The 24714-nt window shown below is 41.6% G+C and overlaps 1 protein-coding gene across 6 annotated transcripts; it reads right to left on the bottom strand.

Moving 5' to 3' along the window:
* Positions 1 to 2030: 2030 nt before the first annotated feature.
* Positions 2031 to 24612, bottom strand: PACC1 (proton activated chloride channel 1). Of its 6 annotated transcripts, XM_067293087.1 has the most exons (9): positions 24504 to 24612; positions 20580 to 20676; positions 20261 to 20281; positions 18709 to 18819; positions 16511 to 16665; positions 14873 to 15015; positions 8037 to 8181; positions 4409 to 4513; positions 2031 to 2739 (listed from the first exon to the last, which is right to left on the bottom strand). In XM_067293087.1, the coding sequence occupies exons 1-9, from the start codon at positions 24537 to 24539 to the stop codon at positions 2578 to 2580; spliced, it is 975 nt and encodes a 324-aa protein (XP_067149188.1). In that variant the 5' UTR covers positions 24540 to 24612; the 3' UTR covers positions 2031 to 2577. The 6 variants fall into 6 exon arrangements, with proteins under 6 accessions (XP_067149188.1, XP_067149186.1, XP_067149187.1 ...); XM_067293085.1 differs by lacking the exon at positions 20261 to 20281 and having other exon boundaries at positions 18709 to 18927; XM_067293086.1 differs by lacking the exon at positions 20261 to 20281 and having other exon boundaries at positions 18718 to 18927.
* Between the last annotated feature and the right edge of the window lie 102 nt (positions 24613 to 24714).

Raw genomic sequence — 24714 nt, 5'->3', positions numbered from 1 at the left:
GCTGAGGTTGAGACAAATTGTTGGCATTTGTAATTGTTACGAGTTGTTCAAACTTTTACAAATATGAACTTCAAAAATAAGTAGTAGAAAAAAAACACACAATAGCTTTAAGAGACTATTTCAAATAAATTGGGCAATGCTCGTTACTGGAATCACACCTAAAAATAGGTGTATGTAAAAGAAAGGTTTCCTGGCTGGAATCAGAAAGCCTGTGCTAGCCAGTAACATTTCCTCATAAAACAAAAGGTTGTGATAGATGAGATGATGTAGTGACTGAAGTCAGCTGCTACATGAAGCAGGTCAAAAAGTATCTGAAATACTGAAATACTGCAGCAAAGAGTGCATCCTCACCTAACCAGCCTTCATCCCCACCCCACAGCTAGTGCCCAGTTGTCTTTCAAGGCAGCCTGTATCCTTCTGCACCTTGTCAGTATAAAAAAAAAAAAAATAGTAGGATGTAGCAGGGTGATCAGTACCTGATCAAAGTGTGGTTTCTAATTTTGTTTTTTAATACAAGAAATAAATGCTGTAATATCATCATTTGTTAAGAACCCCCCCACCCCCATCCTTAAAACTACTCACGTATTTCTGTGACAGCAAAGATTTAAGAGCAAATTTCTCTATTGTGTTTGCTAAGGACAAGTTATACCACTCTGTATTTGGGTAAGCACATGGATAACCTGACTAGGAGTCAGTGGAATACTTTCATATCAGAGCATGCAGCATCATGTAGCAAAATCAACATGGTTCTTAATTGACACCAATCCTCTAAGTGTGCTTTTCCCACAGTTTAGATGTCCTGTTTCCTTACCACATGAGCACTTAAAGATGAAGTAGCTCTCAAAGGGTTTGCTTAAACATCATACTTCTTAGTCTTTCTCTGCTTTCTCCCTCCCTCCCTCCCCTCCCCACCCCGTTTAACCCCATTCTCTATTCACTATGCTAATGCTGAGCCAAATTTCATAATCGATCAGCTGCGGTAGATACAACACCAGACCAGTTTAAGAGCTGGCATTGCAAAATGCCAAACAAATGTTGACTGAACAGCACCTGTTCTTGCATCCAGACATTTCCCACCCTCCCACCCCAAACACTATGCTCAAGTTAGCTTACACTACAAAATTCAAATTATGAACAGTATGAGGCACCAACACAGGACCCGGGGGAAGAGGCAAGGCATCCGGTCACAACAGCGCAGCAACGCAAGCCTGGTAACTGCAGGTAGCAGGGGGCTGTAATCCGGTCCTGCCTGCTGCTCGCCCCTCACCTGTGTCCAGACACCAGAGACCCTGCACTCTGCTGCCAGGCCCTAGCAGTTGGTAATCCCTGCAGCCAGTACTGCTCTTTGCCTTATTACAGAAAATGGCTACTCCCTTTTTCTAAGGTTATGTGCGGTCAATAGCACTGCCATGATTTGCCCTAGAAATCAGCTGAAAGTAGTAAATTTTATTCCAAAATGCTTCTTACTTTTAAGGAAACACACGCACACAAAAAAGGAGGAGGTTACTCTTGATGAACTAACTTACTTCTGTTTTAATTCACGTTCCTCTATCAGAGGCTGGAAGCAGCAACAGCAGACCTGTTTGGCATGCACTTCCCCTTGCAACAGCCCCTTCAGAGCAAACATACTGGTGCTTGCTGCCCTGTAGACACTACAACTCTGAGTCAGGCATCTTGCTTCAGAAAAGGACTTACAAGAAAGAAAAAAAAAATACAACACCAGAGGGCAGTTAACACACATTCAGTCTATGTAACAGAAAATCACATTTATATGCCAGGCTGATGAGACTGTTTTTCACTTTGTTAGCAAAAAAGTGCAAGCGAGAGGGGAAGAACATAACAGCATAGCTCAGATTTAGACTTTGAAGTCTATCTTCAACTCAGATGCTAAACTATTGAGTCAGACTGATCAGGAATAGATTTTTGTTTTTCACTTAAACTTCTTCCCTTAATATTCCTATCTGGATTATCTCCTGTACAGCTCCAGCTGAATCTAAGAGCAGGTAATCTCAGACAATGCACACAATAGCTTATTTTAGGTATCTTTTAATATTAGGAGTCAATACATTTTAAATCAAAAATGACATGTAATAGAATTCCAGTGTATTTTGTTTTAACTCATACCTTGGAGACAGGAGGCAAGACTGTTTTGTTCTGTGTTCTTTACTCCTTGACTGTGTTCACTGGAAGGAACTGCATTATGGCAGCAGACGCAGGTCGTAGCTCATGCAGAAGTTAAATGGTCACCTGTTCTGAGAAGTATTCAAACACTGTCCAGTTTTAGAACTTAACCACTATAGCACTGACTTTCTGAGCGTTAGTGAATTCTCTCCTCTCCCACCCCCCATGTATTGAGGTAAATGTATTAAATTTGGATTAAAAGAGCATGAGATTGTTAGATCTGTCCTAGGGTTAGCTCCTTTCTGAAGTTCAAATGTCAGTTTGCTAGGCTGTGAAAGTGTTCTTCTGAAGAAAATATACCTGGTTTACATCTTTAATTGCTGTATTGCTGATTGAAGTTTATTCCAGTTATTTTCTATTCCTTCTGCTATGAATACTTAAAAGGCAGTCTTAGTCTCAACTTATGTGGTTCATTACTTGACTTCTTCTCTTCAGATGTCTCTTTCGGATTTTGATCATCCACTTAACACTTAACTTAGCAAAGTCTGCTGCCTTAAACAGAGCCAAAAAGATACCACAAAGAAGAGCAATCATGTTCCAAGGATTTGCTGTGATTATCTGAAAGAAATTAAAAATATTATTCCCTCTCATCTGACTCAGCCAATATTATACCTGTTCAATCACAACCAATTCCAGTTTTCAAACTGAAGTGTCTTGCAGCATATGCCTTTACTCTGTAGTGCCTTCTCCAAACAAACATCTACCTCACTCCATGGTCTTTCCAATTCCTTCAGCCAGGAAGGAAATACACTGATTCCAGAAGATGTCTATACTAGCTGCTAAATTCTTCTAGACTATTTCAAGATGGTAAATTGTTTAACAACTTCTAGAGATACAGGTAAATTGCTAATTTTAACATTAGGGATTAAACTTCCTATAATGTATTATTTAAAGATTTACAAAAATCACCAGTAACATTAAAGGAGGTCTTCAAGAAGACAAAGCACTCACCTAAAACACGCCACTACTGAAAAGTTTTAACAAGACAGCATGGTAATGCTAAAGCAGGTTTTGACAATAGCAACTGTTTCTGTAGACCTACAGCAGTATTTTATCTTTCTATTTTTAAGTAAATTTGGGTCAAGAGTACTTAGTGTATTTATAGTTTTCAGTTCTCCTTGTACCTCTAGGCATGTGGATGACTTCTAGGATCTCAGAGGAAGCAAGCAGATCATCGAAGAGGCTTAGCAATAAAGTGCTGCAGCACCCAGCTTTCAGCTTCCCTGTGCAATCTGTCCCTGACAGCCAGCACAAGAGAGGTGTCATTAGATCACCATCAGAGCAGAGGGTCTTAAAACACAGGGCTTTCTGTATTTGTAAATCCTCTCAAAAGCAGCAGCCCTAGCTGCAAGTGTTTGTGAGCTAGGGCTGAAGCTTCAACAGGAGGAAACAAGCACCTCTAACTCGCTGGATCAAGGACAGCTTTTTAATGAAGGCAGAGGTGTGACCCCCCCATCCTGCAGGAGGGGGCGAGAGGAGCCTGCCTGCGTGGAGGGCCCCAGCACAGATGCACCAGCAGCAGTGCAGAGGATCAGCGACCAAATCCTGCCCTGCACTGTCTACAGTCACACCCTGCTGCTGGGCAAGAAAATGAGGATTCCAGAGAATTCCGTGGATTCCTTGGTGGCTGGCTTGAACGCACCCACCCACAGCGGCCCACACACCTTTTAAGCACTCCCATGACTGATAGCTGTCTTGTCTGGTACGTTCAACACCTTTGGCTCCAGCATACTTAAGATCATGAACTAAACTGTGAAGAAGTACTTTGTGCATTTTAACGCAGTACCAAATTCTGTCCAAATAAGGGGTTAAAAATACACTAGCCGATCGATTTTTATTATTCTGATTTAAGTCTAGGTTTCTGGCTTGTCAATTAAAAAGAAAAGTCATTAAATCAGTTTATTCAAGCACACTTATCTAAGCAAAAAGTTCAGACTTGACCTGAAGCTAGAATTTGCTGAAGCATAGGGGGCACATGCTTTCTCTTAGCAATGTGTGCATCTAGCTGCAGTAAGAAAGCTGAGTGTCACCAAGCCACAGAAAGGCTTCGAATGGTCTTGACCCCCAGCATTACTGATTGTAAAAAAGAGCTTGGACTAAAATTTTAAAAGTGACCTCACTCTTCCTTTAGTTTCCCCTTGGAGTGAGGGAATAAAGGCATATGCGCACGCACCACATACATACCCGGTCAGGCAACAATTCAAGAAAGGACTAGTATATTACTCACATCTTGAACAGTCTGTATAAAAGGATCTTTCCATTCAAATACCACAAAAAACAGCTGGTCGCTTCTTGGTTTAGTTCTCTGGTCAATATAGTTAACCACACTAGTCTGGAGAGAGGAAGAAAAGGTGCATGTTACTTTCTTTGATTTTTTTAATACAGTCTTCTGCACAGCAGCAAAGGCTTGGAGGAAGGTGGAAAGAGTAGATTTTACAGCAGGGTGATCGTTAAGGGACTTCAAATTCAGCCTTCCCCTACCTGGAACATTAGGCTCCCAAAGCATAGAAAGTTCAGTATCCTCCATCTGTTTCATGTCACCTCATTCTTTTCCTATTTCCCATTCAGTGAGACATAGCAATACCATTTTTATACTAGTAGCCAGGGCCTTTGTTTTCTTTAGTAATGCTTTATTGTACATACTTGATGCCCGTCAGCTAGTGCCTACAGGACAGCAGGTACCAACACAGCATGATGAAGGCACAGCTCTGGTGCACGCACATAGTGGCAGCACAGGGCTTAGCCATGTACTAGCACTGCAAGTCTTAATACTTTACACACACTTAGTTCAAACATTCATTTTTGTCCCCACGTTCTCTTTAAAATCAGAATGGCAGAACAGATATATGGCTTGGCTTGATGTGACCAGGCAAGGGCAAAACAGATTTGTTCCAGTTTGCAGGAGGTCAACAGGAGGTTTGGTACAGTCCAAGGGAGAGCAAGAGATACCAGACCGCAGCCTTCATTAGTAAGTTACTGCCCAAGTGACTTACTGAATGTACTTTGTTCCAGCAGAGCCAAGAATACAGAAGTTAAACATAGCCTACAGTATTCTTGGATTATTGCAGTTAGCTTTGGAAATGCCTTTATACACCTACTTTTAAAAATTAAAATGCAGTTTTTCCCCCTCAAGGGCAGCAAAAATTCATTCACATAGGGTGAAGAGTTATTTGGAAAGTTTTTAATGAATGAATGCTAAGTTATCTTTATTTGCCAGAGAACTACAGGTTGGTCACAGAAAGAATGTTTTCTTGAAGAATCAGTTGTAGGGATAAACTAGATACTGGCAACTGCAGAATGAAAGTGGAAGGTGAAAAAAAGCCTAGAGTTTAACGATCAAAAACATATTTCCCAGTAACTAGGTTACAGTTTGAAACTGGCACTGACCTATGGAAAGAGCTTTAGCACAACTCCAAAGAGCTTTTATAAGCAGGGTACCAATTAGGTTATCAAATTAGATGTTACAGCCACATGAAAGCATGATTAGCCTTATGAACCAGAATCAGCAAAGTATTGAGACATGAGGCCCCAGAAAAATATCTCATCTTGTGCACACACGCACACCCCAAAACCCAGAGGGAACTACACAGACTTTGAACACGGGCAATAATAACGCAGTCTGCACTAAACCCACTACTGCTAGGAGACGATATAAACCATGCAAGAACCAGACAGTTACTTATCAGGAAAGCACACTGTAGATACAGCCAAACAACTGAGGGAAGGACTTGTCCCTTCTCTAAACCTCAAAGGAGTATTTCCATCTTGGTTTGTACACAAGGGAGTACTGTTGCTCTTCCTAGATTAGTTTAATACTGTACCAGAAGTAACGAATCCAACAGCATTGTTATTTCATTTCAGGACTATAACATGGACTATACATATGAAAACAGTGATTCAGCAGACATTAAAGCCTCTCCTAACAGCTTATTTACCATGGCTTAGTTTCTTTATAAATACCTTAAGATTTCTCTCAGGCTTCCTTCTCCCTCCCTGCACATACACCACATTTTTAGGCTGTGAACACATAGAAGCAGGAGTTACAACACTGTGTGTCCATTCAGAGCACTTTAAGGCTCCACCACCTCATGTTTTCCAACCCACTCTGGTCAAACACCTTTGCTTCAGATTTATCCTATCTTTGTCCACTACAGTTCATTTAATTATTGAAGTGTACCATCACTACACTCATTGAAGAAAACTGCACAATAGAAAACAAGCAGAACACAATTTAACCCACTACTTGTAGGTCATATCTTTCTGCTATGCCATCTCCTAACTTCACATTTGAAAGGCTAATAGACTTCCTTATTCAGTTTGCATGGACATTGTACTGTCTTGTACTGTCAAATAAGACAAGTGCAATTTATGCCTGAGCTATTTCAACTTCTACTATATTATTAATAGGGATCTGGAACCTGAAATTCACATTTGTACCTATTCCAACTTCCTAGTTCCTAGTCCATAACTGCTGGACTAAATACATGCTTACAGTCAAGAAAAGATCAGCTTTTCTGAGTTTGAGTCACACTTTTGTTTCCAATCTGAGATGTGTTAGACTTGGGCACACAAAGAAGGACTTTCAAAATTCCTTCACTAGCTAAGTGCCAAACGGCAGGTGATACGGAGCTGTAGCTGGTGAAGGACAGACAGACAACTGCTGCCAGGGCTTACATGACAGCAGGTGCCCGACACATCCTTTCCTCTCCGCCAGACTAAGGCCATCATTGCATGGTTTTGGGATTCCTCTCCTGCTGTCCTCCTCCTGAGGAGCAGAAAGGTCCCCACCTGACAGCTGGTGCTCTGCAGCACTGCTCTTCCCTTGAGGCTTTGCCACAGAAGGCCCTAACTGTGAGAACTGAAGATACATTTCTTCTGCTTCATTTTGGTCTCTGCAAAATACTCTTTCCAAGTGTGCCACAAGCGAAGAGAGAATGTACTCTCTTAAAGATATACTCTTTGAAAGGGACTGTTCTTAAAACTCTCATTTCTTATCACCAGTTTCTTGAAAGGAAGGGCAATGCTATCAGTTCTGTAGACTCTTCCTCTCCAACCAACACTGGGAGCAAGATAACAGACTCAAACACAATTCTCCTGTCCTTTAGTGTGAACAGAACAGGAATGAAAGTCAAACAGTGAGTTTATCTCTAGCTCTGAAGTCTGCATCTTCCACCTGTATATTTTCTAATTTTAAATGATGCAAGAAATTGAGTTATTCCATGTTTATAAGGCTACTCAACAGATAAAAATCCCAAACCCAAACAAAAAGCAGACATCAGGAGCGCTACAAAGGATACTCTGCTTATGTTTACCTCTTCATTCTAACATCAGCCCTTCTGGTAACCTAAACAATACCTCTTTCCATTCCTAGCTATTATTTAGACAACTACTTTGGAAATCCTAGCCTTGAACTAAAGGTAGCTGTGTTAATATTTCTAAGAAACCAATCCCTTCAGAGCACAGGTTTCACTTATAGTACAGTCAAGGGCTGGATTTTCTGGCTTCTCCATTAGGACATGTTTTTCTGAGATGTGTCTCTAGGCACATCAAGGTATTTATGCTTTTATAAAACCTCTCCATGTTAGGAATGAACACAAGTAACCATACAGCCAGTTCAGATTCTGAAACTGCTCAGTGACAAGTGGTATAAAGAATGCAATGAAACAACAGCCAGTTTATTGATATTGCATTAAAACAAAAAACAAAAAACGAACTTTCTCCAACTCCTGCTGCCATTTGTTCCAAGAAGTGCTTCTGTCAGCCAATTATCATCCAGAAAACCCCAACTTTTTGGCAGTAACTAGTTTTTAATTAACTAACAGTGCTTCAAAAAACTCTTCCTGAGCATTTTTTACCTCTTGTTTGAATTCAACAGTCTCACTACCATCTTCTTCTTTGGTTTTCACCAAGGACATCTTGACCCAAGTTCGAAAGCCTCCAGAAAACTTCCAACTGGAGTACGAGCTTTCACAGTCCTTCATGAATTCTGCTTTTTCTGGACTAAAGGAAAAAACATTATTTTACTGACCAAACTCAGTACCTGAGCACTGCACATAGCACAATGTCAGACCCACAGACATTTCAAAATACATTCAAAATTCTGTTTAAATTTCAACTGCTGAAACATACTCCATCTAAAACATTGTCAGTACTAACGTTCTGATGAATGTTAGTGCTTGCACTCATGCTCCCAGATGCAGAAGACTGATGTGGCTTCCCACCACCCTCCAGTTCTGCATCCCCCTAGGGATTGCTCTGCTTTGTAGGGGAACTTGGTTCTGCTCAGGACTCCTCAGAGAGGGAAGAACGCGGCCAGGAGCCCAGGAATCCACCTGCCGCAATGCCAGGAAGTGGGGCATTGGGGGGGAAGTGGGAGATGAAGTAGTATTTTCTCCAGCCAGTAACTGGAGTTTTTCAGAGAGTGGGAAAAAACTCTGTAGGTGGAAAGGATAACAGAAGTGGTTCTAAGAGGTTCATGTAGAAGGAGACCAGGATTTAAAAGAAGCCTTGGTCCCCTGTTAGCACTACCCTGTTAGGTCTGAGCTACTTCTCATTTCTCAAGGTTGGCTAGTTCACATTGGCTGTCTTGCTCCAGTAGTGAGGTACTTAGAAAATAAATACTTGAGGACTGCAAAGCCCAAGCCCTTTAATGGCACCAGTTGTAGGATATAACTTTGCTCTGAACAGAGCTAACAATGCTAATCCTTCACCATCCTCCTTCATGATGCCCAGCTTTGCTAATTCTCAGTTTACTTAGTTGAGTTATGTTAGATTAAAGCCTAAAATACACAGGCCAGGATCATGCCTCCATCCACTTCTTTGCTTTCCTGTGTTAGGCCTGGGCACAGGAAGATGGGCCTGTTCCAAGACACTGACTGGCACAGTACTTCTTTTGTACTTTATGGAAATGAGGACTTAAGGTAACAGGTTTGTGCTGACAAATACACTCTTACTTCTAAGCTTTGGCTTCTGTTAGAGTGGTGATGTTGGAATGAATTAGAGCCGTGACTATCACTAGCTTTAAATAGCTAGTGAAGGCATTAGAAACAGTCTAGACCCAGGGCAGGCTGCTTTATCCCACATCTCTGGGGTGCATATAAACCAGCTCCAATGCAAACATACTTAACATGCTCTGAAATTTACGTTTAGCATATTCCTAGTATTTTAGGAACAACATACCTTTGATGTAAGGCTCTGTAATAACATGGCTGTTCTCACAATGTGCAACCACAGATATTTGTAGGTGCAGAACAGCAGGACTGGTTTGTGCCCTTTTTTAATACTGTGACTTTGAGCATTTTAGGGCTTCCAATACCCATCATGTAGGTGTAGCTCTATGATATGGCATACCTGCTCTTCATCCTGTCTCTAGCAAATGCACAGGGCACACTGAATTAACCACTCTGATTGTTTATTTACTTGGAGCTCCTCTGTACTGTGATTTTAGCCACTTGCTTGCTTTCTCCATGAAATAAGCCTGTCCTTGCAGCTGCTTTTTAATAAGGTTTCATTTGAAATGAATGGGTGAACCACAGTGATGAGTCATGAATCACTAAAGCACAGACTGTTGATTTTCACTAGAGAGATTTCAGGTTGGAGAGACGTGTCAGGGTAGGCTGGTCCTTTGAGACAAAGGAGCAAAACAGGGTTTTTGACTCAGCCAGGATAAATCCATCTTCGTAGGTGAAGGAAAAAAGTTCTTCGCCCATACGGCAGAGGGAGCACGTGGCTAGGTCTGTTGGGAGACTAAAATAGTTTGGTCTTTCAAGAGAAAGAGGTAAAGAACAGCAGAACTGAAAACAAGGTTCTGTCTGAAGAACAGACCAATCAGGAAGATCTGCCCTGCACCACCACTTGGTGGATTTGCGCTTTTCTCGTGTGTTTTTCCCTTAGCTTTCAGAATTGGGGCTCTTTTTCTTCCTACAAACCAAGATCTTCTCTACAAGGCAGCAGGAGCAGACACGGATAAAAACAGTAGCATACTGATGGCTACTCTGTACTGCAGTGCCTGCTCAAGCTTAACAGGTGAACAAGCACATATTGGTAAGAAGCGAAACCCAAAGCCATGGCTCTCAAGTCAGGGCTTCAAGTGGTGGAGAACTGCGTGGTGCATACATACAGAAAGAGGAAGCATTTCTGGAAAGAAAAATTAATACGCTTCTCTCCATATCGAGACAGATTATATCCTAGAGCATTTTAGCTGTTTGGGAATATCTTGATCTATTTGTAGCATTAGCCATTGGTTTGGTCATCCCAACAGGATGGCAGTACACCTCTCTAACCCGCACAAAGGAGTGGGCAGAGCATCAGAACAAAGCCTACTGCCTGACTGCTCCCTGCCATACAAACCAGTGACACAGGGACACCTAGTCTGACAAAGACTTCTCCTCCCTTCAATATGTAGCTACACCAGTAGCTGATGGGACAGATTCAGGAAGAGCATGGTGCCTTGCTGCTCAGAGGAACAGACATAATTAGCACTCTGCCAGCCTAGTCATATGCCTAAGGCATGACTAAACACAGCATCCTGGAAAAGCTTTCCAAACCAATATGGAAAATCCAGGCAGGAAGACACGAAATAAATCTTAACATTACAGCCACAACTTCCATGGTAAGCAGACAGCAATAGCATACTTGGCCTTCGACAGTAATTGTAGGCTTGAAAAAGAGAGCTTAATTTCTTTTGAGGAGAAGTTGTGGAGGAGTGATCTGAGAAGGCACCTCTTTGCATGCACCCACAATCCAGACCATTGCCACAGAGTCAGGAAAAAAAAAGCAGGCAGAGCAGAGCTACAAGCTTTGCACAAATAATAGCAGAGGACAAATAATGCAGTTTAAAAAATACATACAACTAAGTGAATGAAAGACAGACAAGGGATTTTAATCTGAAGAACAACTCACCCCAGAAAGACAGTTTCTTTTCAACTCCCTGTATTCACCCCAAAGACAGACATCCTACAAACGCTACACGCTTACTTTGTTTATTAAGTTCCTCCACCTATTATACCTTTGAACCTTATACTTGCTTTTGGTGTACTGTAAGATTCCTGGGCTCTCCCAAAATATTAATGGTACCTCAACACCACACAAAATAAATAATGAGATTCTTACTTTACAGCAGAGAAAAGAAAAGTACAAGGGACCACTGCCTCAGTCAGGGACAAAATACAGAGCGCTGGTCTTCCCCAGCCAGCACTCTCGGTCATTACCAACAGTGCACACTCCTACCAGGGAGCGCACTGCCCCCATGCAGACTGATCAGCCTAGACCACAAGAGACTATATCTGTCCAAACTGGGGATACCTAACCTATGCCTGGATGGGCTTAAGCCCTGCAGTGGATCCTTCTAACCCACATAACCATAAGCTATTTTACATGTTAAGCTGACAATAGTTTTGACGGTAACATGTTTAGAGAATTTTTTTCTTAAACCCATGTATTACACTAATAACAGTTGAGAAAGGAACTTATATTTTTAGCTACACTTTTTTGGTAATTTGCAAGGGTTTCATTATTTCCTTCCCTGCAATTAATATGGCACAGAGAGCAGCTGCCACTGTCTTAAAAAAAAAAAAAAAAAAAAAGAGCCAGCAGCAGTATCACACCAGCTCACAGTTCAACAATAGCACACAGCCCAGCAATGTTCTGTGAAGGCCAGAAGAACAAAACTAGGAAGCAGTACCAGTTCAATGTAGTCTGCCGATCCAATTTTAATGCAAGAGCTGCAGAGAATAAAGGCCTTGAAAGAAACAAGTGGAGCTTGCTTGGGTCCTCACCACTTGCTATGCCTCAAAAAAATCCACAGACCAGATCCCTAGGTGCCATTTCTATTATTGCTTATGACTGATGCTTGCAGCAGCCTTCATGATATGATTATTGCTATTTAAAGCGAAAGTGAATTGCACATAATGATGCCTACAGAGAAACTGTCGTGTAGATACAGTAGGACTCTTTCCACCAACTTTAAGGGTTTTGGAATTGTGGTTTAAGTTGATGGAATACCCTAAAAACACACTTTACAATAGTCTACTCATCCAGTTCAACCTAAGCTGTTTGCAGACATGGCAAAACTCTGTAAAGATATTTATGATATCTGATGAATTTTATCATATCTCGTCATCTTTAGTAACAATTACTTTACATGAATTGCTAGATGCAGTGTTAGTAATATGCTCTCATAACCAGTTAGTGAGAGACTTCATCAGGCAAATTAGTTAACAGGGGCCCATAAGTGAAGGTTTAGAGCTTGTTCAGAAGGACAAAATTTACATTGTCAACACACTACCGTTTCCAAGGATATTTTAGTCCTGACTTCCCATCAGCTAAATTTAGCATTGGCTGACCAACCAGAAGGAAGTCGTTTCTATTTTCTCTTCTGCTGCAAGCTGGACAGAAGAAGAGCATTCCACATAACATGAGGTTTCACATGCACTTCACTGTCAGGAGAAAACTTAAATTTTCAACCTACCCCGAACCTGTCCGGTTCACGTCCTGGGACACCAGGACAGCAATACGCAGTACTGAACAAGAGAAGATACACAATTTACACTAAGGTCTGGAGAAAGCTATAAAAGAGATGCTAACAAAACACCTCTGAGCACAACTTAGTGTATTTCACCTAAACATGCAAATCATTTACTCCTAAGTTTAAAGGCTTGCATACCTTTTCTAATTTTTTTGGTATCCGAGTTAGTTCAAAACCAGGATCAAATCTTATTCCTACTACCTGCTGCAAACAGGCACAAACGATGCTTCCCCAAACAGACAACAGCACTTCCTACCTTTTCACACTGCTCCAAACATAACCCATGCTCAGCCTTCACTCTCCCAGCTTCAGCTCCGGTGCCTTCCAATACTGAGATGAGGCAGCTTCTTTAGGAACAAAGTGGCATTTCCCCCTTCTCTTCCATGATCAATTCTGTCATTTAACCTGTTGATCAGGCAAACCTGGAGGCAGGAGGCTGGGAGCCAGGTTTCTCCCAGGCAGCTTATAGATGCTTACAGCAATCAGCTGATTCGTCTACACTGGCACAATCTCAGTCTTTGAGCTAGCACCTTTCCTTGCACAATGCATGGCACAAGCATTTGGGATAGCAGCATGCAGACTTGCATCTTGCTTGCAGGAGGAGAGACTAAGTCAGCTTAAATAGGACATGCATGTCTTAACTTGGGAAGAAACAGTCCTCTAAAAAGGCTTATCAGCAAATTGGTATAATGAGCACAGAAATGTGGCTTTCAAGACTTGGGTATGCACAAACCAAGTTGAGTCTTGATAGGCTGGCTCATTCTACAAGGGACAGGAACCAGACGCAACACAACAGTGCCTTCTGCTCTGCATTTCTCCAAGGGTGGTCTCAGGCAACAACCTTTGTGCCTTGAAGTAAAGAAACAGCTGTGTTCCTCGCACAAATTAGTCCCACTGCACACTACCTCTAACTGCAGCGCAAGCCACAGAAACTGAGAAAATCCAGCACAGAAGGAACAAATAGCACCTTCTACATCACTGTTCTCAGTTGGCATTTCCTCATCCTGAAATATCAACGCTTAAAATACCTGGAACATTAGCATTTTCTGAGTTGTTTTAGTACAGTTACAGAAAGTACACAATGAATGAAGCTTAATGTCTTTCTCTCCCCCACTGTAGTAGAAATGCTTTGTAGAAAGCAAATTCAGAAAATTGGTCTCTGACTGCCCAGAGATACTGTGACTGTGAATACTTATAGTATTTGCTCTGAGAAGCACCAGTATGATCACACCTCAGCCTCCAAGAATGCTTTGTTACAATAAAATCTATAGTGTTATTTCTCTTCCCCTCCCTCACCCTATTTCATCCTGCATATGCCCTTTATCCCCTGTCCCTTTTTCACTTTGTCTCTGACCATTATCAAATCAAAGCTTTCTGTGAGGCCTCACTGCAACTAATGCCTTTTGGCCAGCGTTTTAATCTGGATCACAGAGAGAACTGAACTTGGACTGAAATTAAAAGCAAAAATTAAATAGTTAAGCATGGGGTTTATTCATACAAGCCTGGAAAAGGAGAGGGATTTTCCAGAAAGATCAACACACGATTAATTCTGCTCCTATTAAAACTAGTAGAAGGCCGATTAGTTACTCTGACGACACCATCATTAAACCAATAAGAAGCACTTTTGAAAACATCATACATGGAATTACATCATTCTGTAGCATCTTACATAAAACCAGTAATACAAACAAATATGGTTAATCTTTCAATGAAATCATAATTAACCCATTTGGAGATTTGACCTTTACTGTAATTTAAAAAAAAAAAAAAAAAGGCAATTCAGAAACACTAGTGCTTTCAGTGCGTTTCATAATCACGCTGCCTAGGACAGCCCACTTCCTGATCAGCCACAGCAGCAGACAGCAGCAAGCCACACACACTTCAAACTTAGAAATTAAAGCCACAAATGACCGAAGCATAGCTGAAGGGCAGTTTTTGTCACTGAAAATATCCTCAGTTAATTTTTTTAAAAAGTGAGCTGAGCAACCAGACACCATTTTTGCAAGACATGAAAGTGTATCAAACTAATCCAAACATACCAAAACTTGATGGGAATTATCATAAAAGCCTCTGTAATTTTCACTTAAATAACCCTGCTTTCACTAGTACTTTTGTGATAACAAGTTCAATGCAATTATGGGCTCATCCCTTTATTTCTATACATACCTGTTGATGAACTCTTGGAAAGAAGAAAACAGAAGGTAGTCAATTGCACTAAAGTCTTGGTCTGTTCCATTCAAATGAAACTGCAAAAACACCAGTTCCTTTTTCTTCACATCACGAGGGCCTTGAACAACCAAAGCATATTTCTATAAGCAGACAGAGAGACAGTGAGAATGAGAGAGGAATCCTCATTTCCTGTTCATGAATTTGCCATCTGTCACAAATGCCCTATAGAAATCCAATACACACAGAGATTTTCCAGACCTCTAATAAGTACCATCTATTAAAATATCTACCAAGAATGCCAAGGCATACTTAAAGTCCTACTTTTAGTGTAAGAATGAGGTCTTTAAATCAAGATTTAATGTTTTTTTTTTTCCTAAGAAATCTGCTCTAGTTCTATCACAGTCATTTGGCTTCATGTGGGGAATTAACAGTTAAAGCTCTGCAACTTGCATTCTGCAGGAGGAAAAATCAAAACTGTTTTGAGCATTAAAGTCTAGGAACTTTCAGCTCTCAGTTTGAAATAAGTTAATTTGGAGTCTGATGTGGAGAACGCAGGGCTTCTCCTTGAGAAAGAGGACCAGTTATGTAGCCCCCAACACTTCAAGCAAGCTGCTGAAAAAAAGACAGCGAACAGAATTCAGCTTGAAGTGGTACAGCAATTGTATCAGACAGCAAGGTGCTCCTTGAGAAAGGACTCAGTCAACTTGAACAGAGCTCTGTATGGTTCAGAGGTCTGCCTCCATACCTCGCCACTGAGTTGCAAGCTGGAGCCTGTTGGATCAGCAAGCTTCTAAACGAATCTACCCTGCAGCATAACATGCAAGCTCTTAGTTTGCTAAAATGTGCAGAAGGAGAAATAGTGGCAGAAATGAAATACCAGACTTGCACCTAGAATATCTTAGTTTTAAATAAACAAGAGGAGCTACTTCCCAGAAAGAAATGGTGACTGGATGAAAGGCAAAACATGAAGGGAAGAAAAGCTGACCAGTTTATTTCTTAGTGTTTAATTTCCTTAAAAAAAACAATCTGAGCAATAGCTTTAAATGAGATACAAATGACCATATTTCATACTATATTTTCTGAACATTTATCCATACAGAAGCTAGATTTGCTGCATTTTTAAGGGCAATTTAAGACAGACCATCACTCAGGCCAGTAACATGGGTGCATTATCTGATATTCTGTGTCTCAGTGTAATGAAACACTTGGTGTTCAATTAAGACTTTTCCAAGTGTGACAAAAATAGTATTTCCTTTCCAGCAAACATACAAAAAGAAAGAAGCTATCCCTGCTTAATGAAATAACTGCTACCGCTTTCAGTCAAAGCTAGATTTACGATATCAAGCAGATTGCTTGCCAGTTCATTTAGGAGAGGAAAGAAGCAAGAGTTGCACTGTCAGAAATGAGACTTATTTCGTTCTTTTCAGGTGCTCATGCTACACACACATCTACATAACAGCTGATCATCCACAACATGTATACACACACTGACTTTACATTTCTGAAAACAAAGAGACAAATGGCTTAAAAAAAAAATAGAAGCAATAGAGTATTTGCAGCACTTGGTATGTATTTTTACTTTCAAATTACAAACAAACAAAAAACACTGAATAAGTTTTGTTTTATTATTATTACCATAGTTTGATTAGTAAAAGGGTCTGTGTAGTTGATTCTCTGAGTGCTGCACTCAATGTCTCCTGGCTGACCTGGATTTATCAGAGGCGGAATGTGATCATAGTAATGATGCTTGCAGCTAAGCAGCCGAGCCTTGCCTGGGTAAAAGGCAATACCTGTTTTGGAGGAAAAAAGTTGAAGACAGCTGATTTCTTTCTCAAGTACATGGATTTGCATTTTGGGATTTAATCCCACAGGATGCTGAGCTATCCTGCCAAGATCCAGCAAAGAATGAAATTAAACCATGTGCTTCAGTATTTTGCAAGGGCAGGAGAGCAGTGCCAGCCACATCAGGACAGAACCCCTGCAGCGTGCTGCAGAAAATCTGGGTTCATGCTCTGTTAAGATGATTCAAAGTTCACAGAAGTTAATAAATTTCACTAGTCCTCCCAATTAATCAGTCCTGCTGGCCCCAAGTGAGAAGAATGCATAAGTCAGGAGATCACTTAAGTCAAGTGGGGCATGAAGTGCTTCAGTGTGTACATGTTTTCAAATATTATCATTTAACAAGCTGATCTAATGAAAGTGAAAAGATGCTCTTTAGAACATCTAGTATCTTCTGTTCACTAAATAATATGTCACAATAAAAATCAAAGCCATCAAACAAGTACAAACAGTTACCATCCCTTATTACTTATATCATCAGGTGGGCAGGACGCTTCTTCACCTGTATGGAAATTCATATATTTGTGTATACCATAAATCAATGGTTGCAGACCAATAGCATGCATTAAAAAAAAAAAAAAAGTACTGTATTTTTTCCTCTTCTCCTAGAAGGCTAGTAAAAAACAAAACCCCAAACTAATCCTGTTATGCCACATTTAGTATTGGAAACAAACTAACTTGAAGATAATCTAGATCAATTACTGAAAAAAACTATAATCTGAGTTACTAGATATGATTCAGTAACTTGCACAACTGAAATAACTCATCCACCAATACGTGAGATGTCAAAATAGTCAGAATACTTAAGTCTACAAATGCTTTATCCCCCTCTTCAGTGCTCCAAGCTTGCAACCTGGAATCTCATCACTTAGACAGAACAAAGGAGTAAAGGGCTGCACTAATTTAGGTTCTCTGATGTGGCAGGATCCTTTGCCAATACTTTCAGATTTACAGACACGTTGCTCTGTTTCTTTAAATGATGTTTTCTCCCTCTTGTTGTATGAAAAGCTCACATGAAAAAACAGGGAAAGGCCTGCTCTTACAGTCAGATCCATACAGGCCAAACGCAAGAACCTACTTACAGAGCTGAGCCTAAATGACCATACAGAAAAACAACTACAGGAAGCTGTCAACAGCATGAAACACTCACCTTTTAGCAACAATTGCTGGAGGGGGTATTTGTAAAATGCCCTAACACTTCAAACAGAAGTGTTGTTTTTAAATTGGAAACTGACATACAAGTAGCTTCCAATGCTGTTTGCACTGCATTTGCTAGTGCAGCTCTGTTTATGAATGGTTACTGGATAATTAAAAAAAAAAAAAAAAAAAAATAGAAGTCACTACTCAAAAACGCTTTTGTGGAGTAATCCCTCCTGCAAAGTGCAGCACAGTGTTCTGATGCTACACTGCATTTTTATGCCAACACTCTTCTTTCCAGTCACATCATGCTGTCATTGCCTACTGATGTAATACCAAGTTGTAAACAACACAGAACAGAAGCAGAAAGTGGCACTGTGATTATTTTGTGGTTGTTTGATAAATCCACCTTCTTCTTTACTGTCAACAGTACCTGACAGTCTATTGCAGGGCTGAGGTCCTAGTACAGATCCTATGTGCTACCCTACTCGATGAAACAGTTTTGGGAGTATTTCTGTAATGAATGATCTTCTTACCTCTAAAAAAGGGCCCATTCTAGAGTCTGCAAAAACTTATCTAGGAGACATAGCATAAGATTCCACAGCTCCTGTCAGTGATTTATTGGCCAGAAAAGTCAGTGACTAATTGGCCAAAAACTTACTGGCCCAAAAGTCTGTCCTATAACGTTAACATTCCACGCAAAGTCAAGACACCATAAATTAAAGAAGACTAAGTGAGAGATCTGGGTCAAAGCATCATATGCACAGTGGGCTCTGCAGAATTAACATCAAAAATTGTTCCATGTAAAACGATCCAGGATAAATGTGAACAGTAACTTGACACATTTGGTCCATTACCAGTCTTACCAGGTGCATCATACAAGGACACTTCCTTATAAGAGACAGACATCACTGGGTGCTTGAGCTTCTCCCTGAAGTCAGTGATGGTTTGGTAGACAAGGAACACAGCTACAGCCATAAGCAGCAGATAAATGAACAGGAGAATTACTGAAAAAACATTCTTTAGGCAGGTCTTGCTGAAACGCAAATAGGGGGCACTGGTACCCAGTTCACTCTCTGGAACCAAACAGAATATGAATTAGGACTTTAAAATACAGACTTTTGGGCTGAATTTATGCAATATTCATTTAAGTTCAATAGCTTGAAAGGAGAGCAAACCACCAGCTCAGTTTGATTTAAAAAACACAACTATGACTGTTTTTGCTGAGCAGTCAAACAGCTGTTTCCTTCTCAAGCATAAGGCATGATCATCCAGAGACCGGGCCTCTTTTTCATATGTTGTATTTGGCACTCTGCTTAAGGACAAGGAAGGCAGAAAACGAGGTTTATTTTCAAGAAGGCCAGCTCAGAAACAAAGTTCAAAGTTCATGGAAACAAGTCTGCAGATGGTCAATCTTACCTCTTGGAAAAAAAACAACTCACTTCCCCCCCTCCCAGTCTGAACTGATTCTGACCACGTTTAGCATATAAGTCAGCAGAGAGATTTAATATTCTAATGCTCTTACACAGCTATCTGCAGTATATCTCCACCACTGTAGAACTAAACTAGATACTTGTTACCCTCTCATTTTTGAAGTCCAAATCCTAACTCCTTGTGCTCATTACATAAAGTTTCACAAAAGAAGGATTCTTCCAATTACATCTAAAAAGAGACACATCTGGATCTCTCAAACTCTGCCTTCCTTCAAAGCTTACTTTCTGAAGATCTTCACACTAATCTCAATTGTACATGCACAGCCACACAAACACTACTTTCCCCTGCCCCTTACTTTCTCTACTTCTTTTGGTAATATTTGTGAGGAAAAAGTTCAGGCATTCTTGAGTTCTGCATGTCACAGTTTGACTGTGAGCGATACATAGCTGAATACACAAAATGAGCATTAAAAACCAACATATAAAAGGAGATAAGTAGGCATATTTTAAGTTGACTTTTCTGTGCGGTGTAATTTAATGAGTCAGGCCCTCTCAGGCCATGCCACATTCTGCTTTTCAACCATAAGAGCACGGTTTGCTGTTTATTCCTTACCCCAGCAAACACTAGCCTTTTAATAGCTCCTGCAGAACACATACCCTCTTATAAAGGTCTATGGTCACACGCATGTTCCCAAGTTCACTGTCACGAGATGGCAGTCAAGGAAATTAGGATATTAGCAAGCACAAAATTGCACTACTGAAAAAAAATGTAAGCCTTGAACAGCTGCAAAATATTTGGGTGATACCCACTTCAGGTTGGTTTACCCTAATGCCTAAATCTGAGTTGCAACAAACATATTTGACAATGCCTTCCCCTCTCCACCAAAAAGCAGGTCTGAACAGTCTAACTAAAATCTGTTTAAAAGCACATCTGTTTAATATTGCATCTTGCTCATCTGGCATGAGCTTCACTTACAATTCACTGCCATCATAGGTGCTGCAATTCAGGTAGGATGTGTCCAACATTTAAAAAAAAAAAAAAAAAGATGTATTAAGCTATCTCAGAATTAGATTTTCTTTTATCTAGCACAGTTCATGACAAAGAAATGTTCTCATCTCAAACCCTGGAAAAACTCCTTGACTTTTCATTGGTATTTATTCCTCATCCACACAATAAGCTATTTAGTGTCTCACTTGCTGTCAGAAGTACAATAAAAAAAAAAAAAAAAAAAACTCACACAGAAACAGCTTATCAGGCACTTAAAGTCGATGATTTCTGGGTCAATAGCTCTCACCTGGTAAAATAACAGAGCTGGTATCTTCATGATCTTCCATCTCTCCTCCTCCCTCATCTGTTGGGTTTTCAGATACTTGCTCCACATCTTCACTCAGCTGCATAGTTAAAACAGTGGTTCAGTTTCCATATGTTCTCTCAACTTGCAATTGTTGCAATTTCTACAGTACTAATAAAAAAGGCTCCAACTAACCAAATGCACAAAAACAGGCCCCCATCCCATGAGCACCCAACCTCTGTTCCACTTGTTCACAATATAAAAGCCACATTTATGTAAACCCAAAGGTAAAAATTAAGTAACTTGCCCACTGCAAAAAGAGAGAGACAGCACATTAAATTTAACCTGCTTCTTTTCTGCTGCTTCAACAATAACATCACCTTTTCTTTCAAGATCAAAGCTATTGTTTTCCTGGCAGCTTCAGCCCACTTTAAACTCCCAGTTAGGGCAATGCCTCTGAAATAAGCAGGAACTTCGTTCTGTCACTCAAGAACATGTTTCTAGGCATAAACAAACCACAACACATACTGGCAAACAGAGCATTAGCACTTCTTAATAAAGAGGTGCATAAGGAGTAAGTTACATTTTGACAGGTATTAGGGCAATAACTCAAATGCAGTCTTAAGCCATACACGCAGATGGGTCATTACAAGACAACAAACAAACATCTACATTTCTGGTACTTATTTGTGCTCACTGTACACATTATTATATATTAGTGGTTACGCAACTGATTAGTCTTCCAGTGTTTCTAAATCAGCAACAGAGACCAGAGGTTTTCTTGTTTTGCTATTCAGAGCTCAGGGCCCAAACTGCCAAGACACTTCTGTCAAAGCCAGAAGCTTGTCACATCAGATAGGCATCACAAGAGATCATGAAGTATTAGACAGCTTTTTTTTAAAAAAGTATCTCCCATATATTTCCCAAGTTTCTTTCGTGTCAGGGTACAACATACAAGTTGCAGCAAGGTAATGTAGGTCACAAGCTTACAGCGTATCATGTGTTGCACAGTTAACTGCTGCAGCTGAACACACGGTATCACCTACCTAATTAGGTATGGGAGATCAGCCTTGTTCCCAAGCCAAGGCAAACGTGTGCACAGTGAACAGCATTCAGCATGGCTGCTGCCTTAAGTTTTACACCCCCAACTTACTCAGCAGTCGCGTGCATGTATCCATAATGATGGGCTTTTCTTTGGTCCAGCTTTAATTAAGTATTGAAATTATCATCATTATACCATTAACAAATCATCATTTGCACTTATTAGAAAAGAGTAGACTCATTCACACATTGGAAGACTGAGGTAAAGTCTCCATCATCTCCTGCCACAGTTCTGTATTCACTTCCACCAGACAATGCAAGTTGAAAGCAGTTACCCAGTTGTTTTAAAACGCTCTGCACATAAATAAAGCATGATTTCCCACAGTGTGAGACACAGGGTAAAAGGGTAAATAACAGGTTAAAATGAGCTCATTTGCAGGAGACTTTCCCAGGTAAAACTAAAGATACTTATTTCAATTATATTAACAAAATAAATTAAGAATCTCTGTTCCTTTTTGTAGGATCACATCAGGTCTATTTGTTTACCTGACCCAAAATAAGTTGTTCTGACACAGGAAGAGTATTCATGGAACCTAATGTTCTGGTTTAGCTAAATCAGCTTAAAAGCTAGTTCAAGTTACACTCGTGCAAATTCCTTATGCCAGAATTGATCCAAAAAATTTGATGTATGTTACAAAGTCACTGCAGTTTCCTGACTGACTGCCTCTCCTCTCTGCATCAGAAATCATTCTCCTGGTACAGACACCTCATCAACTGAGGTTATACAGCAGGTAAGTGAATTCTATTCCTGATAGGAAGAAGATCCCACTACAAGTTTAAACAAGAACACAATATGCAACATTTATTATCTCCCTCTCTAGAGCATCTATAGCAACTCTTTTATATGTAGGAATAGAGAAGAAAAAGCCAGAAAAATGTAGCCTTTCAGCATCCTTTAGAAGCAAAATACCCAGTATGGGACTATATTTTTTGTACTTAATGAAGCAGATGTAAGTTCATAAGCTTTTTACGCTTAAAACCAGCAAAGGACTGCTAGTCAGAAGCACAGAGTACTGTACTGAGTAAACTGAACTGGCATACAAGACCACCAGAAGACAACCAATTTCACCGTGAATCCCAAACACCTGACTTGACAAGAAGGGAAGTTACATGAACCCACTGGGGCCATGAAGAGGCTAGCCCTGCTCACGGCTCAGACTCGAGCGCTGCGTCCTGAGCCTGCAGCGTTCAGCACAGTCGCTCTGCAAGACACAGCAGCACAGACCCGCAGACATGCTGAGCTACAGCCTTCTAACAACTGGGAAGCAAGCACATCACTGAATGGCAGCTGATTCTGGTGCCTCCAAGCATGACAGAATGCCCAAATCAAGGCAAGAGACACCAGTGGAAACCAGCATACACTAATGGTATTCACTCTCGCAAGCCAGCTTCTCCTACATGCTATTTTTGATAAACGGGTGAAGCACAGTGTTAAAGCAAAAGGAACACCAACTTGCAGGGTAGATAAGCTTGCAATAGGAGGCTGAGAGATAGGGTAGGATGTCAAGAACAGGAAGAGCATGAAACAGATGGTTCAGCCCTCCCCTGGGCTCAGCGCATGCAGCTGAAGGAGAAACAGTTGCAGGAGCCTGCTCATGACCCAGCAGCTCCTTTTCAGTCATGCACCAGCAGGGAAGAAAAGGCCCTGGACAAACAGGAGTTCAGAGAAGGAAATTCCAGACATTTTAGCATCCCACCTGGAGGCAGAGGCATCAGAGATTGCCCTAGGCAACAACAGAGAAGGGATGGAAATACAGTTGCTGCACTTGCACACCATCTAGACTGGTTCCAGAGAGTTTGGGACAATCCAAAACATACAGAGCAGTGCCAGTGGTGGCTGGCACACATGGGAGAAATGTAACATGCATAGTCCAGTCCATACTTTCAGCATCTGCGTGACTTCATTAACTCTCTCAAGTACTCCCCCTAAATACAGGCTCTTACATGAGTTAGTGCCATCCTGATAATCAGTGGACAAAACCCTCATAAATAAAGAGAGCTTGCCCACGCAGGCCTTTTGCCGGTCCACTGCTTCATCACCTTTCAGTGCCTTCTGGTCTGACACAAAAAACAGAAGCTGAAACTAAACGGACAGTACTGAACTAAGCTAGAGCTTATTAATGAAGCCCCAAACTACCTACCACGCACAGCTCTGTTGCAGGAAGGTACGCAGCTGTGCTCCTTTGCCTGCAAGATACAGCGGTGATCTGCTACACGCTTCTACTGCTGGTGAGCGCAACACAAGTAACTTATGTTTCTAGGAAGGCTGATAGAAACGAGCAACGAATTATGGTAGCCTTGAGTCTGCACATTGATATGCAAACTAGGTGCTGCGTCAGGCTCTTGGCAGGGTGATAATGAGGCCTTCAGCTCGCAATCTGAAAGCTCTGGTACCAAAGTCACTTTTCATGCCCGACAGACTAGCTCCCCGTTATGAAAGCCTCAGCTACAGAGCGCGCCAGCCAACCGTACATCTCTCATATGCTTAAAGTATTACTGCTGATTATTTTGACCGACTTTTTAAAGGCAGAATATGAGTTAGCGCGCACCCCAAATAACTGCTTACTTCTGGCACGCCGGGATGCGATTCGGCACCTAGATCAGACAGCTCTAGGAAGGGCGCTTGGCCACAGCGCCGAGCCAGGGCACGCCTGGGGCCGCGCGGCGACCCGCGGCCCCAGGCGCCTGAGCCGAGGCCACAGGGGGCCGGCTCACCTGCCGCGGGCCCCGCCGAGCCGGCAAGCACCGCCGCGGCGGAGCCAGGCGCGCCGCGCCGAGCCGAGCCGAGCCGAGCGGCCGGCGCTGGGAGCCGCGGCGCGCCCCTACCTCGCGGTAAGATGCGGAGACCTCTTGTCTTCTCATGGCATCGGCGCGCGGAGGCGGGGCCGCGGCGGGGAGGCAGCCCGGCCGCGGGGCGGCGGGACCCGAGCCGCGCCGCGCCGCGCCACCCCGCCCGGGCAGGGCAGGGCCGCGCCGCGCCGGGCCACGCCGGGCCACGCAGGCGCCGGGACCCCCCGCCCGCCTGCTCCTTCCTGCC

Source organism: Apteryx mantelli, chromosome 3 (genome assembly GCF_036417845.1).
Source record: "Apteryx mantelli isolate bAptMan1 chromosome 3, bAptMan1.hap1, whole genome shotgun sequence".
NCBI classification, from domain to species: domain Eukaryota; kingdom Metazoa; phylum Chordata; class Aves; order Apterygiformes; family Apterygidae; genus Apteryx; species Apteryx mantelli.
Note: the sequence above shows the minus strand (reverse complement) of the source record. Positions and strands in the feature narration are given on the sequence as shown.